Source organism: Macrosteles quadrilineatus, unplaced genomic scaffold (genome assembly GCF_028750875.1).
Source record: "Macrosteles quadrilineatus isolate MER2022 unplaced genomic scaffold, UCM_ALF_1.0 Scaffold_1__1_contigs__length_201487025, whole genome shotgun sequence".
Taxonomy (NCBI): Eukaryota; Metazoa; Arthropoda; class Insecta; order Hemiptera; family Cicadellidae; genus Macrosteles; species Macrosteles quadrilineatus.
In genome coordinates this window covers 130144874-130165925 of record NW_026542594.1, presented here as the reverse complement: position 1 = coordinate 130165925, position 21052 = coordinate 130144874, and the positions used below count along the sequence as shown (strand labels likewise).

General features: G+C 33.9%; 1 protein-coding gene across 1 annotated transcript in view; it reads left to right on the top strand.

Annotated features, from left to right (window-relative positions):
- LOC128984922 (uncharacterized) overlaps positions 1-21052 on the top strand; it is a 69598-nt gene that overhangs the window by 14619 nt on the left and 33927 nt on the right. Inside the window, exons 3-6 of the mRNA XM_054404295.1 lie at positions 1348-1476; positions 2433-2531; positions 9558-9679; positions 11027-11160. Of these exons, the coding sequence (XP_054260270.1) occupies positions 1348-1476; positions 2433-2531; positions 9558-9679; positions 11027-11160 (484 nt within the window). The remainder of the gene's footprint in view (positions 1-1347; positions 1477-2432; positions 2532-9557; positions 9680-11026; positions 11161-21052) is intronic.

Below are 21052 nucleotides of genomic sequence, written 5' to 3'. Positions count from 1 at the left end.
AAGTTACAGTATAATTAGGCAATGTTGTTTTGCGCTGATTTTGTTAAATACATTTCGTGTTGTAAGTGCAATCTGTAAATTTATTTCTAACTAGTTATTTTCCACTAAGGCTACCTAAATTATATAAAACATAATTAGGAGCTGCAAAAAAGGTATTACAATTAAAATTATTTGTATATGGTCACCTAAAAATATATTGCCTGTTAGGCAGCCACAGTTACAGTATTTACTGCTTTACTGTTCGTCGATTAATAGGTACTCGCTATCAAAATGATATACTACCGCCATTGAATATACTGTATAGCACTATGACTATATTCAAAACTGAATACAACACTATATTGGATATAAAACGCTAAATAGTGTTATATATTCAATGCTAATTCGTAATTATTGTAATTCGAAAGTCTTTGGGAAATTACAAGAAAACATATGATTTGGTAAAATAAAACATGTTCAGCTCGCACGTGACGTCAATATACACACACCTTCTTTTATGCGCCTTGGGTAGAACTATATTAATACGAATTATAAGGATCATCACATACTAGTTTCAATCAAAACCGACTTTTTTTTCGAAATCTTATTTTTCTTATTTTTTATGGGAAAATAACATAAGTTACAATAACTTTTGAACCTTTATTTATACAGGACTGGGAGTTCTACCATTTTGTTCACATTTTATGGGAGTTCTACCATTTTGTTCACAATTTAAAGGACTACAACATACTAAATATTTATCAGATTCATTGCACATGCAACATTGATTGTAAAATATTCTTTTAGACACCATGATGTCAACTTGTACATGTTTCCAGGAGAGCTAGACTAAAATTATTTATTGGATACACTAACTTTGTTATAGGAAACGGAGGAATAAAAATGTACCAGTAGAATATTTGGGGGGAGGGGGTGGCAAGTGCCCTCTTGCCCCCCCCCCCCCAGATCCCATTAAAGTGTACCACCATTTTATAGTATTGTTACTATAAAATTATACTCGGAGAATCACGGCCATACTCTAAACCTAAACGAAGGCTTCTTCGAACTGGTATTGCAGACCTGCTTTCATGAAACTAAAGAACACACTTAACTTTTTCTTGGGCACTATTCATTTAGATACTTGGGTCAGTTTAGTGTTTGAATCGTCAAATGTCACACACTAAACTGGTCATAATGGGTGGAGAAAGGTCCATTGTTGGCCTGCTGACTATGCCACAACACAATTCCCATGCATCTAAGTTGCTTTGTGATTTATTTATTTAATTTTACAATCCGTCCAATAATATATGACCACCATGTATTTTTCAATAACACAGTTTAACCAATGTTGTTATGCATCTGTTGTAGGTTTGTTCTCGGCTCACTCAGGAGTGAACTGCAGCAGTCCAGAGACTGAGGGTCAACATCAACTGGCTACTGCTGCCTTCATCATACACACTCTCCGGAACATTGACTACATTCCTGGGATATCTATAGGTCAGTCTTATTCCTAACGTGATTTATTGACACTCAAACTCTACATGCATGTTTATGGTTCGTGTTATAAAAATCTAACTGCATTTATATTGTTGTGTACATAACTATACTATATATAATGGAGTTTGTTTAGTCTAAACCGTAGCCTTGTCACTATTTAACACCGTCCTGCCTTTAAACAGCATAATTATTTGTTGTATATTGTTCTATCGCAAGTGGCAACTGAGTCCTTAAAGATACTTAAAAAATAAAAAATATCGTTATGCTAAGTGGCCCAGGATCACTTATTGAAATCAATGGTTTATATTACCTGTCCGTCAGTGATCCTATTACTGTACTGGCCAGTTACAAATATATTTTGTACAATGTCCATCCGTGTTTTCGTGTTTAATGTTTTATGTGCTAGTTTTTGTGTTTACCGACGACCCAAGTTTGAGTGAAATGGCATTTTTACCTGCCTGATGATGGGATTTTAATCACGAAACCGGTCGCCAAAGACGACAATAGAATCACTGACGGACAGATAATATAAACCATTTATATTAAACCTATAAACTTTCTATGGTTAAAATTGGTTGAACCCAACAATAATTAGAGCATAAACATTATCATGTTTACATTAGTACTGCCCAAGAGGCAAAATAATATACATAATAATGTAATACTTTTACAGTTTAATGCTACCGTTACATAGTTGAATTTGGCACTAGTTTCGTATTAATCATCAGTTTCATGTCATCCAATGTAAAACTACTATAGTCTTTTCTTTGGAAAATTTACTCATAATTATAATTACTGAGATGATTATTTAATTTCTTGAGAAATATTGATTCATTAACTGTCAAGAGAATGTATTTGGGTTATAGTTGTCTCATTTAGATATTAATTTTATTATGCTAATTTGAATAAAAATGTTAATTTACCACATGTTAGTTAACATTTAACAATCCTAACAGGTCTCTCGGTTTATGACACGTGTTCTTCAACTGATATTGCTTACAAAGCTGTCATAAATGCACTGGTACAAGCTGACTGTCTGAAAGCTATATCCTTAGGTATGTGGTAATTTTTACTTTGTAATAGAAAATTATACTATTGGTAAACATTAAAAAAATTATTACCTGATTTTTGTTCTAAAAGAAAATACTAAGTTAATGTTAATGGTAACGCCAAGTGTTCAACTCATTCTCTAAGAGAAAGTAAAAGTGTAAAGTGTGTATGCTTTTGTGATGTATAGCATTACTCTCCAGCCCCCCCTGGTTGTGTGGTGGCTTATTAGCAGAAGTATTGGAAGATATAAATATTGGGGGAGAGTTGTTAGTGGATGATTCTTAATTGCGTAAAATATTAATAACCAGTATGTAGTTTTAATAGGTTCGTAAAGCCTGATCGGCCGATTTAAAAATCAGCCAAAAATAAATCGCCCTTGATTTATGTCTAGGCGCACACGTGGCGATTCTTTAGTCGAGAAATGGATTTTTTAGAGTGTGTTAAGCTTAATGGACTTGAATTAATCTGTGTTTGTGGTCTTCTAATTAGATCAAAGAAAAAAAGAAGACAACGTAAACATTGGGTTCATCCGATAGTAAGTAAGAGACTTTTAAATGGTCAGGTTTGTAAACTGTAGCTGTTTGTGTTTTGTGCTGCTTACGTGATGACAGTAAAAAGTTCTTTAAATCTTCTATATCTCTTATATTAAATACGTGATGGCTGTTTTTGTGAACAAAATCCTCCGTTATTTTTCGACCGATTTTAACGTTTGAGGTGTCAAATAATTCGTCTCAATTCGTAGTTTTGCATTAAGGTTTTAGAATTTAAAAACTCTTACCCTTAAGGGCACGAGACGCTCTCTAAGGTCACATTTTCCCCATAAGAATTACATTGAACAAATTTAAAAACAAAAAACAGCTGTATATAAAAATAACTCACCAGCTTTTTGGGAGTAAATATTGATGTTTTTCATATACAGGGTGAGTTTTAATTGTCCCCCCCCTAACTTTTTTCTACATTTTTTCAAATATCAATCCCAGACCACTTCCAAACATTGTTGGGTAGTAAGTACTTCATTTTGACAAGGTGGTCATTTCCGGCCGCCATCTTGGATCCGCCATATTGGATGCAAATTTTTTTTTCAAATGTAAAGGTGGGGTTGTGACCCATTATTTCGAACTACATTTTTACCTTGATTACAATGCCGCAAACCGTTTTTAAAAATCTTTATTCATTATAAAGTTATGAGGGCTTTTTAAAACTTTATTTTTAGCCCATTTTAACATTGTGCATGTACAAACAAAGACCGTAATCTCAAAATAGTGCTAGATAAAGATAAGTATACACTACCAGTAATTGTCGACCTATTTTCACTTGGTTATGACTGATGTATTTTTTTCGGCCGCCATCTTGGATCCACCATTTTGAAATGTGATAAATTATTTTAAATATGAAGAGGGTGTTGTGACCTATCATTTTGAACTACTTTTTTAAGCTAAACTCAATGCCGCAATCTATTTTTTGTTATCAAGTTTTATTTATGAAATATTGCAATTTTGTTGTTAAAAATGACAATATTTCAAAATAAAAAAATGAAAATGAAAAACAGATCATGGAATTAAGTTCTGCTTAAAAAAGTAGTTCGAAATGATGGGTCACAACACCCCCTTCATATTTAAAATAATTTATCACATTTCAAAATGGCGGATCCAAGATGGCGGCCGAAAAAAATACATCAGTCATAACCAAGTGAAAACAGGTCGACAATTACTGGTAGTGTATACTTATCTTTATCTAGCACTATTTTGAGATTACGGTCTTTGTTTGTACATGCACAATGTTAAAATGGGCTAAAAATAAAGTTTTAAAAAGCCCTCATAACTTTATAATGAATAAAGATTTTTTTTAACGGTTTGCGGCATTGTAATCAGGGTAAAAATGTAGTTCGGAATAATGGGTCACAACCCCACCTTTACATTTGAAAAAAAAAATGTGCATCCAATATGGCGGATCCAAGATGGGGGCTGGAAATGACCACCTTGTCAAAATGAAGTACTTACTACCCAACAATGTTTGGAAGTGGTCTGGGATTGATATTTGAAAAAATGTAGAAAAAAGTTGGGGGGGGACAATTAAAACTCACCCTGTATAGGAGGTTATACCTTTGACTATTGATATAACATCCAATATTGATACAGTAGGCCTATCCAATAGTCAATGGTTATATACAAATCCAAACAGTTAATCAGTTTTGTTGGAAGAACAGAAAATGTCTTGAGTATAAAGGAGAAATATTGAAAACAGGAGGAATGAGAAAATTAATAGGAAATCTTATACTATGAGAAGAGTAGAAGAGAGGCCTGGTCTTACGGTAAGGAATCCAGGTACACAATCACTTGGGGAGATGAATAATGTCTGCCAGTTAGCTATGCAACTTATTTTGGAAGTAAAAAAACCATGAGGAATATACACATCATGTTTTCACAGTGGTTAAGTAAACATACCTAATGTCAGATCAAATAAATACATGCAAGAAATGTTTACTGGTAACAGCTTTAAGTCGGGAAACATTTTTAGAAAACACAAAAAATAAGGCTGGCGTCTAAAAATGATAAAATATTTTATTTTTACAAGAAGCGTTTATTATTTTAAAAACGGGAGAAGACAATTAATAGGCCTAATAAGATATCTTATGTGTATGAGGAGAGTAGAAAAAGAGAGGCCTGGTCTAACAGATACCCATCCAGATACACATTCACTTATTAGTGAGATGAATAATATTTGCCATGTCTGCTATGCAACTTACTTTGGAAGTGAAAAAATAAACGAAGTACATAGTGTTGTCACTGTGGTAAAGTAAACTTGCCTAATGTCAGATCAAATGAATGCATTCAAAAAAATGTTTACTTCTGACACTCTGACAGATCGAGATAGAGATATTTCAAAACATTTAGTATTACTATAATAATGTCTTGGCATTATTATAGTTCAAGTAGTAAGATTATACCAAATCTTGGCGGACCTTATGCTTTTATTGTAAGATTTTGTATTACTCGCTCTACTTCAATTGAGAAAAAACGCAAGTGGATTGTTTACTTCTAGGTTATGATTCCAGTTCCTCGGACAAACTTATACAAAGTTTTTTGACTGAATTCACCAACACAATCCAGTAATTTCAAGTAAAAAAAGGTCGCACGGGTTCTCTAGTACTATAGAATGTCTGTTGAAAGTTTTGATAAACTGTTGCTATTAGTTGGACAACGGATTTTTTTACAATCTTTTTACAACAAAAATTCTGTTAATAATATATGCTAATCCAGTTTTGATTGAATAGGGGCAAACTCGGAAATAAAATTGACAAATGTTTGAGTAAACATGTTTTAATGGTTGTAAAAGATCTTATAGTTATTTAAATACAATAGAATATCGGCGACTGGCCGATTTTTTAGTCGACCGTGTGCGCACCTGTACGTTACAGATTGCCGGCCGACAATCGCCTCGCCCACGAATCTACAGCATTTTGCAGATTTTAAAATCGGCGCAATTTTCAATCGCATGTGTGCGCGCTTCCATTCTAATACATGAAGCACAGATTGGCCGATGAAATGAGCGAGTAATAAAAAAACCTTACAACAAAAAACATAAGGTCCGCCAAGATTTGGTATAATCTTACTACTTGAACTATAATAATGCCAAGACATTATTATAGTTTAGGCAAGCGGTTTGCATGTGATGCACTATGGGCCGGAAGAATAGTTGCGCTACTCTCTACCTTCCTTGTGGAGGAATGTTTCTCTTCATTGCGCCATCAACAAACCCAAACCCTTGCTCCCATGGGCTCATTTATAAAAGTGGTCCTGGATTAGGCTATTTATTTTTAATGACCTGAGGGAAGGTGCAGACTTAATAGAATCAGGCAGGTTATTATTAATACCAGAGTAGTGGGGAGAAAATTCAAAAGTAGAAAATTTTTGTTTGGAATAGTAAGGCAGTCTTTGTGTCTGGTGTCATAATTGTGGTTGTCTGAACTAACAGAAAATTTAGAGATATTTTGTTTCATAAATATTAGTAAACTATAGATGTGCAGGCTAAGAAAAGTAAGAAGTTTATTAATTTTAAATCTTCACATGAATCTCTAGCTTTGAGAGAATAAATAATTATTCCAATGATTCGTTTTTCAATTTAATTACCTTTTTCCTTTTGGTCAGAACTGCCCCAAAAAATAATTATATATGTAGTTAAGAACAGGATATACATATCCATAGTACACCATCAAAAGAGTAAGAGACATCTCATCTACTGATCTGGATAGAATAAGAATTGAAAAATATGATTTGTTCAACTTTTTATAACTTCTGCAATGTGAGTTTTCCAGGTTAATTTACTGTCTAAAGTTATTCCAAAAAAATGTGTACATTCGGAAAACCTGCATTGTCACATAGAAAATCTTTATTGAGGTATTTTTTAAGGTTGATTAAAATTGACTTAGACTGATTCAATAATAGCACATTAGCTTGAAACCAACTTTCTAGCTTATAGAATTCTTGTTTGATCAGTTGTGGAAACCTTGATTTTTCAGGATGGGTAAATATGGCAGAAGTGTCGTCAGCAAAAATTACTAATTTTGAATCTAAGGCAATAGGCAAGTCATTTACATAATTCAAAAAGAGCAAGGGCCCAAGAATAGACCCTTGAGGAACACCCTTTGTTATGAATCCACAATAAGACTTAAGCACCAATGACTGCAGCCTTAAACACTGTTTTCTATTAGATAGAAATGAAACCAACAATTTAATAGTCCTGCCCGATATATCATAGTGCTGCAACTTACGGATCAAGATATCGTAGTTTACACAGTCAAACGCTCTTGAAAGGAGTACTTGAAGAGTGTTTCCTAAGATCATACAGTTCTCGTTTGCGTTAACTAGATTTTTTTATCCCACTTGTTAACCAACCTTTATCTCTATTCTGACTTACACTATCTCTAGACTTAACTAATCGAAAACAAGCATCAAAATGTAGTTTGGAAATATGTAGAAAACTCTTATGAAGAATATTTACATCTCATGTTAAATATACATGCAGAAAGAAGTAAGACCAATCCTCTGATTTTAAAACATTAAGAAAGTTGGAAATATTTACCCTAGAAAAACGTCTCACAAATATATCGATATTATACTATTAAATTCACAAGATCTGTATCTATATATTAATAGGCAAACATGTTTGTTTAAAACCTTTTTCTCAGCTCGTGTGCATCGCAGGGAAAATATACGCATACTGTTGAAAGATATTTTCCTGTAGATGTGCAAAATCTAGCTTATGGAAGGAGGATATTGTAAACACAAAAGGGAACAGCTGTGGAAATCAATTGCACATTTTTATGAAAGACATTTTCAAACATATCGTAAATAGTTTAAAATACAAAGTGTTTTCTTTCAAAACTCAGTAGTGATTTTCCTTTACTGAATGGATTAAATGACATGCCACCAAAAAAGATAATATTGGGAGAGCCATCAGAAATGCATGGCGAGTTTCCACCACTAGGGCTGTCGAAACACCAGCAGAAAGAGTGGCACGGTTAGAAGTACAGCGAGCGCGAGCTTCCACCTCAAGAGAAGCAGAAGCACAAGAAGAACGAGAGTCACGTATGGAAAACTTGCGAGCGCGAGCTACCGCGTCGAGGGAGGCCGAAACACAAGATCTGTCTTATGGAGGTATGTGAAGAAAATAACACTCTTGGCCGATATGCGCCTTCACTTGCTTAAAGTTGATTCGGCGGGATGATTTTGCTAAACAGCTTTTATATCTAGGTAACGGGAAATTTCAAGTATATGCATTGACACAAGAAGTAACTTTCCCCCCAAATGTTTGCCAACTTCAGAAATCAATAGAGGATCTTGAAAAAAAATGTTTTTCCAGACATAGCCACAAACTTCAAAAATCGTGATTGGCTCAGCGAGAGAGATATCCCAGCTCCAAAGAATGACGATGTAAATAAAATTGTAAATAATTTGAAGCTTCAATTGAAAATTCATGGTGTTATAACAGATTATAAATCAATTGACACAAATTTTGAAGAAGATCAAGCTGTTCCTGTAGGATTTCTCAATTCATTAGAGCCTTCTGGAATGCCACCACACGTATTGTCTTTGAAAGTTGGTTCGCTAATATTGCTCCTTCGAAATTTGAACATTCCAAAATTATACAAAGGGACCAGACTCTCTGTAAAAAAAAATTAATGCCGAATCGAATCGAAGAAAGTATATTATGTGGTAAATGCAAAGGAGAGGATTTGTTGATACCACGGATTCCGATGTTTCCCTCTGACATGCCGTTCAGCTTCAAAAGGCTTAAATTTCCAGTGCGTTTGACTTATGCAATTACGGTAAATAAAGCCCAAGGGCAGTCACTGCGTGTTGCAGGGCTAAACTTATCAAATCCATGTTTTTCACATAGTTGTTCCACTTTACGTCGGTTGTTCGAGAGTGGGGTCGCCAGCAAACCTACATATATACACACCAAACAAGAAGACGAAAAATGTTGTTTATCCACTTAAGTTGAGCTGATTTAAAAAAGTAGTTATCCTATGTTCAACATGTGTTTTATTACTTCGTACAATTTTCTTTAACATTTATTGGTTCTAAATAAATAAATAAAAATCATCAGTTTAATGCTGAGAAAATTATTTAATAGTCAAAGGCTTGACAACGTCTGCCAGGTTCAGCTAGTACACATATATAACAATTTGAACAAATAGTATTTTGGGCCCTTTCAGAGCATCAAAATAAAAAAGTAAATCGTTCCCGGCTCCAGATCTCACCTTGCCACCTACGGGAATAGCTACTTTCCTATAGGGAAATTCGCTAATGAGCTAAAAAATAATCACAAAAATGGATATAAAATTTTAAAAAATAATTAGTGCCATATTAGGGGGTTTCCAAACCACCACCCAGACCACTGGACGACCTCTACTATAGTTTAAATAGTTATATAAGGGGTGATGAGGAGGATGGTGGGAAATTTAAAGGATAAGCTAGCTCTTGGGATGTTTTGGTTCCTGAATTGACTATACATGTGTTTTTCTACAGGATGTTTAACAGTACAAGACATTGCTAAAACTCTCATTCCTCTGCTGGAACCACTGAACACTCCAGTAACAACTTTGGCAGACTCCTGGAATGTTGCTCTGCTCTCACAGCTGGGGGTGAAGGTAAGGATACTGGATGTCTTATTTAGTTAAAATTAAAGATGTATAGCTCGTATGGTACTTAAAGCATTTAATCCTACTGCGATACTGTGTTATCCAAGGAAACTCCTTGCCTTGGCCTCCCATACAGATATATGTCTGCATGGTGTGCTTTGTTAAGATGCAAACTGTATTTTTTCTGTACTTTTTCTTTTCAAAGAGTCAGATTCTTGAGCTACCTGACATTCGAGCAAATGTGAGTATAAGCCTATTTTGCGTGCTGTGTTTGCTTGGTTTTCTTAGGTTAAGTTTTGCATAATGATTGTATATATTGACAATTGTATTTTTTTTACGATGCCGATTGCATTTTGTACAATGCTTAAAGGAAAATTTCATTTCATTTCATTTCATTTCATTTCATATTGGAGCAAGCATCAACCCTTGTGAGGGACAATCCTTGGCTGGAAGTAATTTTTCTGTGTCCTAGATATACGTTTATTAGTCTCTTTAAAAAATGGAGTTTAAATGACACAAAAAGAAAGGACAAGGTTGAGACCTTGAAAGAATATTTTTTCTCAAGACCGTGTCATTAGCTGATCTCTAGTTAATAAGGAAGGACCAAACGTTTTTATTTTCTGAAACCAATGTCATATCAATTGAGATGGGGATGCCACCTAAGTGCGTATTTAAACCCAAACATGAGTAAAGAATGAGTGTAGAATGGAGTGAGATTATCTGTGTGCCTTTGTTACTGACTAAGACCAGCTATTTCATTAGGCAGGACCAATGATCATCAAGGACAGCTGGGTCCAGTTTCCAACTATCACAAAGTTACACACTTTACTCAGTCTGGTGATAACTGGTTACTGGATATTTGGTTGTTTAGGTACATCAATCTGTGGGGGGGGGGGGGGTTGGGCATTGCTTTTACATAAACACACATACACAATTACAAATAAGGAACATTGAAATAGTACATTGAGTCATATTGAATAAGGACCATTGAGAGGGAAGTCAATCACAGAATCAATCACGGAAACCAAAATCATGTTCATTGGGAGAAACTGCAGGTCCTGGGTGTTCAAATCAGTATTGAAGTGTCCAATAATTGTCTATATCACCACCCAGACCCAAGAACAGATAAATAAAAGTGAATGTTTGCCCAGGTAACCTTAGAATAGGGTCATTGATGTAAAACGGAATATCCCAACAGGCAACAGTAAACTTTTGGACAACTATAGCTCATCCCCAACAGTCTTTTCAACTGATCATTAATCTATTTTTTCTGGTATGATAGAAGGTTCAAGTGTTTTAAAATTGATTCATATTCCCAATTTATTACTTGTTGACACTTTATGTTTTGCTGTTTAGGTGCTGGTGGAGCTAGAAATGACAGAGGTGGACTGGGTGTTAGCATCATCAGAGCAACAGCTGTCCCAGTTTGTGTCCGAGGCTTCTCAGCATCGCATCTGCATCAGGCGACAAAACACTCTCGCCTCTCAAACGTGAGGTTCTTGTTCAGTTTATTGACACTTATAAATTAGTCTATTAGTAGACCATTTTAAATTAAAACCAGTAGGTAGAATAGGAGAAAGAGACGGCACTTGGGGCGTTTTTCCCCATAAGAATAAGCTTGGATCATTTTTTAGCCACTTGCTGATCTTTGCCTACATATCCCTATATAAATGTCAAACCCTTTAAATATTTCCAATCCTCGCCCATCCCCTATATATTTTCAAAATCAAGCAAAAAAGCTAAAGCATTAATTTATTGACCCATGCAGGTGTTTATGTAAAGTAGGTAGAATCTAGGAAAGAGACGTCACTTTGGGGCGTTTTTCCCATAAGAGTAAGATGGTGGGTAATTTTTAGCCACTAAAAAAATCCTGCCCATATATCCCTACACAAATGTCCCATACTACTGTCCAAACTCATATACTTTTCTAATCCACATCCAGTCCCATATATATATTTTCAAAATCACGTGAGATTTGCACGAGAACTCGGGCAAGCCCTGACCCATATCGGCATTGCCGCGGGCATGATTCTCGTCTCCAGTGGTAGCTCATGTTCGAGATCTGTCAACTTGAAATGAGAGGGGGCTACCTTCCCCCTCCCAAATATCATTTTACGATTTTTATCTGTTATTTTTTTTTTCGAAAAATACGTGATTTTTGTTTGAAAATTTCTAAATTTCTATTTACATTTATTTGGATTTCCCAAAAAGTTTGCAAGTCTATATAGAGGTGACACCAACACAAGACCTCATTCGTAAAAATGATCCGACATCTCAACACTGATCCGTTTTGTTCTCCAATAAAAGTAACTTGATTCGACACTACACATTAATACATCAAATGAAGGTTAAAATGTGTAAACTGAGTGATTTAATCTGTGATAGTAACATTGCTCTTAAATCTCATATCTTACAAACTCACAAGACTTGTCATTTCTGTAAAATAAATGCTTATGGGTATTTTACAACACACATCAATTCTTGCAACAATTGTCGATATACAATGATTTAATTTGTTGGTGAATCGATTAAAGCTGAACTTAAAAATACTCTTCAGTCTTGTCCTCTGCTAATAAAATGGACTTAAGTTAAATGAATAAAATTTATAAAATATACAATTGATCAAAATGTAAAATTAATTAATGAAAAAGAATTTATTGCAGATTTTAGAAGCCAATCCTAACCATTGAGATAAGAGATTTTAAATATCAAATTGAAAATTATCTTCTAAAAATTGACAAGTCGATGCACAAATACCAAGCCCAAGGCAGTGGATGGATATATAGTATGGCCATACTAAATATTGGCCGCTGCGTGTTTACAGGTATAAGCCCCTAACTCCAAAATCTTACATCCTCACACCAGAGAGTATTAAATCAAAACATGCAGTTCTAAACATAAATACCCCTGCCGCAGCAAACCTGCAGACTAAGCGAATTTCCTTTTACCTGATTGGATTTTCGAATAAATCAATTTAAGTAACATTAGATTACATTAGATTACATATAATTAAATATGTACCTAGGTTTGCTGCTACAGGGAGGGTAGTAAAGTGCGTTTTTAGTAAAATATGAATATCTTAGTATATAATAAAAAATTTGCCAAGTTTGATCAAAATATATCCATAAACAAGCAAGCTATGACAGTTAACCTATTCTCCATAAGAATAAGATTGAAATTTTAAATTTACAATTTATTGAATTTTCTCCGTAACCAATAACCGTACAAAAGCACTTCAATATACTTCATTATTTGTTTTTTAAGGTCTTTAAAAAGGTCTAAATTTAAACTAAAATAACTAAATTTTAACTTTTAAAAATTGGGAAATTTTATGTTTTGAGGGTCAAAAATGAGAAAACATTTTTTTGAGGCTGATATATATAGTCCGATCATGCTGGTCCACGAACTCATTCAAGTTTATCCCGCCCTACACCTTCAAGCCAAATTACATTAAAATCGGACAAAAATTACTCAAGTTATCGTGCTAACGGACACACAAACACACACACACACACACACACACCTACGGGGTTTTACCGAATACTCGCAAACACCTAATTGTGGCATCTTTCAACCTGCGGCCACCAGTGGATGAAGGAAGGTGGTAGAAACATGTCTGCATCGATATTTTTAATGAACACTCCATTTTAACATCTAACATTCCAGTTTTTAAATTGTGGCACCATGCCACAAATCGGTATATATCAACAGTGTGTGGACAGGATGCCACTAATGCGTTGTAGTGCTTGAGCGGTGTGTGCGCCCCCCCTACTTCTCGCGTGCGCTGTTGCAGTTCTCCGTTCTAGTTCCTTCATTCCGTTCTGTATTCATGTGGCTATGCTCTAGCCGCTGTAGCTCATTTCCCGCGCTCATGACGTCGTCTTTTATTGGTGTAAGGATTTTATATGAAGTTTTTTTCAAAGCTCCAATAATTTTTACAATTATTGGATTTAAAGTCAATGGACCAAATGAAATGTCGTGAGGATTACATAAAACTACATGCTATTTTTTTGATATTTTATCGTCACATTGTATGTATGGTTTACGAACTGAGATACTTGGAATAAAGGCCTTAATGTGCTGGGTAAATTATCAGTTACATAGGAATCTATATATTAATTACGTAAGCCGATTCTTTGCCTCAAAATTGTGGGCGACTGGGAAGTCGTAGAACGACGTGAGAGGGCTCAAATTAAAGGTCTTTATCCCGTGACGGCGGGAAAAATAGTGAAATTCCCAAAATCTTAACACAAAATTAGATATAACGTACAATGTTCTCCATAAGAATAGCATTAGAAGGCATTTACTGCTGATTTTTGTTTACTTCAATCCAGCTGATCGTGATTTTATCATTAGCAAGTAAGCTTACATTTGGATTACTAATTTGCCAGTCAATTCTGCAATGTAATGTATACTATATAAAACCAACTATAAAGGGATAACGTTACCTTTAATAATCAAGACTTTTTAGTTATGTCAAAGTTGAAATAAATTGTTTTCAAGATTTAAGAAACGATTCAAGATTAAAAGAAGATCTTCTTTGTTTTTATTTCAAAACATATGTAAAAGATTTATTCAAATTTTTTTTTAATTTACTAACATTTATATTTGAGATTTATTGTAGTGTTTAATCAATATTTTGTATGAAGTGGAATAACCTCAACGGTTACTCTTAGAAAACAATTTGGGAATAGAGATGAAGTAGGTTCGTACAGGTATTTAAACGAACCAAAAATATTTATGTCGTGATTAGTTTTGATAACTGGGTAATGGAACCCTAACTAGCCGCAAAATAGTTGGTAATTAGACGTTGACTAGGCCCTTTTTTGGTAGAATATGTAAATCAATCGCACCTTTAGGAGGATTAACACCACATACTTACACTAGGCTAATAGTGTTTTTTTAATGTTGATCACAAACAAATTTAGGTCCAAGTTCTGTCAATGGGATGCCTTTACTTAAGAATAATTTTGTTAAACCTTTACAAAATGAGCATAGACTTAGAAATAATAACTGGGTAGGGTATCTCAACACACCATTTTTTTCCTTTTCTTATTTGACGAAGACAATTTCCAATACTGTATTTCAATCGGGGAAGCCTTGTTATCAGCATTAACCAAAAAACCAAAGCTACCTTAATAAACCAATATTTATTCATAAACATGTTTGCTGCCTTTAGCAGTTAAACTCAGGAATCATTCAAATTCTTTATTGAACATAACGTTATCAACAAAAGCAAACAAAGACAAACAACAAACTGTTTTGTTTTTCTTGCACAAAAGATATGTTGTAGTGGGATATCTAGGCCTATCCTGACATATAGATAATTTGATTCTGAGTTTGTTTAAATATTCCAACAATAATTCCTTTTCCGTAGCTTTTTAGGGACTATGTCCCTACAAGCCACTAGTTTACATTAAAATACGCAATAAGTATGACTCCGTTTTTTCTGTATGCATATAATTAATTCATGGTAATGTAAAAGTATGCGTAACGAATTTTTCACCTCACTATGATGTTTTTAGCTGTTTTACATACATTTAGCTGGTTTATATTGGTGGCTGAAAGTTACGTTTTGCTGGCCATGCCAGCTGTCATCGTCATATGGGGACCGAGCAGGGGTTTACATCCCTAGGGCCGCAAAATCACTTGTTCGCCTATTTACTTAAAACATTAATGTATATTAAATGCACAAGCTGTATCCATGGCATTGCAATAGACTTGTTTTTTGTCACAGCTGCCTAGACAACTATTTATTGTTATTTTTGATTTTGCTGATTCCTCAAAATATTTCACATAAATAAGAGGGACGTTATATTGCAAAACATACTTGGGTAAAAAAAACCGCTCGTACCACGAGCCAAAATGGGTTTGCAGCTCTCGATCGTTTCACGTTCTCTACTTCGTCCCGAACTTAAAACCCGATATCGAGTCGGCAAAACCTCACTGTAGGCCCTAGGTACGAAATATACTATTTTTTTACGGTGGAATTAGAGACCCAAAGACTCTCACCCAGTTGCGAAGCATGGGCAGAAACACTATAGTTAATTATAAGATTATAAAGTCTTTACTGTTTTGTCTGTACATTGCGTAGACTCATGAAGTGTTTGGTTATTTCTACGTTGTATATAATAAGATAGCCGAAACGAGTCTTGTGTATATATCTGTACGTTTGTTTGATTCTTACTGTCATTGTGCCTGTAACGCAAAAATTCCAATTCACGTGTCCTACCTTGGGAAAACTAGAGTACCGTTCATGATCCAAATAGTTTTGTAATTGTTTGAATAAATTTGCCAAGTTTGATCAAAATATATCCATAAACAAGCAAACTACAACATTTTACAATATTCTTTATATGAATAACAAGGGAATTTTAAATTTACAATTTTTGAATTTGTCCTGTTACCAATAACCGTACAAAAACACTTTGATATACTAAATTATTTGTTTTCTAAGCTATTTAAAAAGGTCTGTATATAAATTGGGAAATTTTGTATTTTTAAGGTAACGTTTTTCTCCATTTCATATATTAGTAACAATATGTATAGTATCAAATTCAGTAAATAACATTGACTACTGTATTTAAACCTTAAAACAAGTGTTTATATATTCATTGAGGCTACTGGTGCTACCGCTGATGGCTTATGCATGTGTACGTTAGTAGCTAGCAGACAATTTGCCAACTAGGAACATGAAATCAGCTGTTCCCCGTCCTCACTGTCGCGGTTGCTCGCCTAGCATGTCAACAGCTGACTGCTGTAAAAATTGGATGAGGCGACATAGTACGCTTCTTTACCATGGCATCTGCTAATTCAATTTTGTCCTACAAAATGTATACACATCTCTAAGATTTGTTGCCAACTAAAAAGCAATTTAAATAAAAAAAAAAAAAAAAAAAAAAAAAACTATTGTTAATCATCCTTCAAAACTGCTAATAGTTCATGATCAAATTTTCATCAGAATTCCGTTAGTTTAAATCAACGATCACATAAGACCAATAGATAGAGCACATCTATATAACTAACATACAAGCAGTTGAAGCCAGGTCCGCCATCTTAGTGCAGGTTAGAAGTGGTAGATGCCAATGAAAACGGCACCAAAACTCAATGTCCAGCTTCAAAATAACTTGACATTTAGACTAAAGATAAATCGTTGACACTTCGTGTGAAAGATGTCAATTAGTCTAGGACACTATTGGTTCTAATTAAAAGCTCAAAAGTTTATATTTTCTATTTTAAATCTTGAAATAAAGTCGGTACTTTTAAATGAGTTTTTAAATATGACATAACAAAGTTCGTCGGCTGCTACTGTTTTTATTTCTTCGTCAGGTAAGTAAAAAAACGGTGGATTTTGTGGCTAAAGAGCTCAATTTCTTGGATAATATTTTTTTTTAATTTTTATAAAGGAGAGTTGTATAAAGAGTTTCAGAAACCATCTTGTGACTTTGAAAATTTTTACATTGTAAACCAAACGCTAAACCTTTAACACACTTTAATACGATATAGATACATATATTATAAATTAATTTGTAGCTTTTTAGAATTTTTCTTTCGCCCAACAAGTTTTTGTAGTTATTGTTAACTAACTTTTTCTAAGATACGGTAAACGCTAGGAAACAAATTAAAAGCGTATTTTAAAGGCCATTGTTCAACCGTCATGAATTGTTACATACCAACCTTTAGGGCCCATTGGTGACATTGGGGGGTGGAAGTCTAAATTTAGTTCATTACAATTACGTCAATGACCTTGAGCTCTGCTAGTAAGATGCTGTGGTATGGTAGCGTGTCGGGGAGAAGGGTTATTGTTCATGCTTAACCCACAAACAAATTTATTTCAAGCCTAAAATGAAGAATGTAGATCTAACTTCTATATTCGTTTGGAAAACGTCAGTAAGAGGCAAGTCTAGACTGTTCCTATGTCCGCGCGGTCCATCACTAGTTACTTTCTTTACTTATTTTTTTTTGAAAGCCTATGTGTCGATTATGTATCTTGAGCAATGTAAAATCAAGATGACGTTGTTCAAACTAAGATATAAGTTTGGACTTCCTTGTGTGACCAAAATGGTCGCCTACCTACAGAGCAACAGAAGAATCTACCATTTCTTATAAAATCAGTTTTATAGACATTTGCAGACAGTTTTATATAATTGTTTTAAGGAAACCCAAAATCTATTGGCAATCATAAGTTAATATGATTTGAACTTTTTGCCTTATACAAATGAAATACCATGTGCATATTGGTCCTCTGGTCCTGTTAATACAATTTTTTTAAGGGTTTCTTTTATAATTTAAAACTATATCATTGCACAAGCATTTTCAAGGACTCTCTGCAGTTTTGCGTACTCTTGCAACTACTAATTCAAGAATCAGTTTGATGACCGATTAAAAATAATGTGTTTATACGTTATAAAGATTCAACTGTTAAATATCATAGTTTTTGAGGGTGGGACTGGAAATTTAGACTATATTAAAGATTTGCATTCATAGTAGAACATTATATACTTTAAGTAAACCAACAGAAAAAGATTGTTTAAAATTTTCAAGTTCATTTTAGAACAAACTGTTTGCTCCGCCTCCCAGTTAACTGAGAATTTCAAGAAGTAGAAACATATTAAATAAATAATAAGTGAAGTTAAATATATCCCACAGTGATTTTAAAAAACATTACACAAACTTCACGGATGCCAATATACTTCTAACAACCTTACTAGGAATTTTCTAAAACTGATATTAATATTAATATTTAAAAATGTAAACAAGCAGAACTAACTGTCAAATTGATTTTGATTTCTCAATTCAACACAGCTGGTTCAAACCTTATTAAATACTGCACGAATATTAGAACATAGAGGGTAAGGATTATAAATTTAAATTAATGATGTCACTAGCCTGAATTTATTTAACATTACCTAAAGGAGCTGTCAAACCATATGTTAATGTAATTTCATTATTATAGGATTGTTTCAGTTACAGTACTTCATTTGTTTATGATCTAACTATACTGAGTCTGTTATAATATTTGTGAAATGTTGTAATATTATTTATTTATTTTTATAATAATTCATTTTAAAATAAATCATTCAATGGATATAGGAAATAATCAACATTCTATATTATTTACAGTATCACGGTTACAACTTTTAAACTACTTTTGTTATGACTCAATGTTAACCTCTTTAGGACCTTTCATTTTATGCTTTTGTTAGTGGGGACTGGTTAAAACACCACAGTAGGTTTTACAAATATGATTGTGAGATGATATTATAATCTGAACTAGATTATGCGTGTTGATAATAATATGTATTTTAATTTAAGTACTTTAATTGATTCGGTTATATGTTTACCTCATATAACATTTGAACATGGATTGAAACATTAGATGTCTTTGGAATACTCTGAGAGTGAGAAGCAAAACATAACTTTCAGCAATGATGCATCGAAATCCACCTTTACTGACTGATTCAGAAATGTAATTGCAAAATATTTTGTCAATATGACTAAAATGTTAAAAAAAATAGATGTATCAGCACGAAATAGTTTGTAAGATAAAAAAAGCAGTCTAGGACAACTTATATAGCGTTCTAACCTCAAACATTGTTATCGTTTCAGTGTACAAATTCAATTGATACAAAATAACTACGTTACCAATTTATGTTTGTAAACAACAATCAATTTTTTAATGGTTGCGAAGTAGCTATTTACATTACAAGTGTAGTAAGAGCGTTTTTACTTTACGCAGGTGAATGTTGTGCAATGAGCGGAAGCGAGTTGCATAATTCACCTAAGTGATGTAAACAGCACGCTCTTGCGTAACGTGTAACGTACAAGATTTTACCTGACCCGACAATAAACATGGGTTTACGTACAATATTTTTCATTATCCATTTCACTCATCTTCTATCAGTAACGTTCTTTTACTAACAAAAGCTAGGTTAGGTAGGAAAATACTTTAAAGCATAATAATAACATTCAAGCGCACAGCTGATTTCTAGCGTTGAACATCGTTGGCTCCATAGAGTTATATTTTTTAAGTTAAGCACTTAATGTTATTTAAATGGGTTTCTTTACATCACCGAGTGAGTTTTTGATACTTTACATCACTCGAGAAGTAAGGAAGTTGTATATATCACGCTTGGGATAGGGAAGTTTAACATGGCGGGTTAGGTAAATCAATTTAAATTATTATTTACTACACAAATTATTTGTAATGTAAAACATTGTTCACCACTCGGAGCAAAAGTATATTATTTATGGTACTTAAATTGTTTTATAGTACGTGGCAGTATAGTATTATTAGTTTATTAGTTGCTTGATGCACTGTTCTACACACTGCTCAAGCTCTACAGCTCATTAAGTGGCATCCTGTCCACACACTGTTGATATATACTGAATTGTGGCATGGTGCCACTATTTCGAGTGTAGGCTGGCGCGAGAATTGGCAACGTAGCATTAGGAAAGTTATAGTTCCGGCGGACGGCGCGAGGCGCGCTAGCTACCTGTATGGTTTCGTGTTCCACAATTCGGTGTGTACCTGCGCTACTTAAACTCACATCAACGAGTTCAAAAATACTCAATTGTGGCATGTGATGTTTAAACGACGTAATAATGCAGGAAAACCTCAAAAATGATCGAATTAGCTGTGGCACCCTGAAAAAGGTGCCACAATTTTTGAAGGTGCCACAGTACGGCCGTGTGCCTGTGAAGGATGCCACTATTCGGTGAATACAAACACACACACACACACACACACACACACACACACACAAATATATATATATATATATACTAGCTTTTGTAACCCGTGCTTTGCAACGGGAAGAGGACCTGAAGAGAAACATTTTGATTTCACATCTGTTGTATAAAATTTACACATCTGCCATGTTCCATAGTCCATTGCCCTTACATTTTCACATTTACCATTAGGTAAACATATAGTAACAGATATTTCATTGATTTTATAAACAAAAGATCACTGTGTACAGCTAAGTTTTATGATATTTTCCTTAGTTTGATTTAATCAGTGTTGTAGCAAAACACAATTACTAAATTTACATAAATATAAAAAAATCAATGTAAAGTGCAAGTTACCGTATGTTAAGTTTATCCAAAACATGTTAAACAGTCCGAACTAAAAAAAATGCCTCCAAATTCATACAAACCATCTATACATTGTAATTTGCATACTGTTTCCATGAAAACATAAATACAGTAACATTATTTTCATAACTTAGACTCTTTAAAAATCCCAAAGCAGAGCCGGAGTTAATACAGCGGTATAGAATCTTTTTTTTTTCCATAATCATTGACATAGTTTTAGAATAAACAATCCATGATAGAACTTTAGATTAAAATAAACCTACCTCATAGTTAAACCCTAACAGC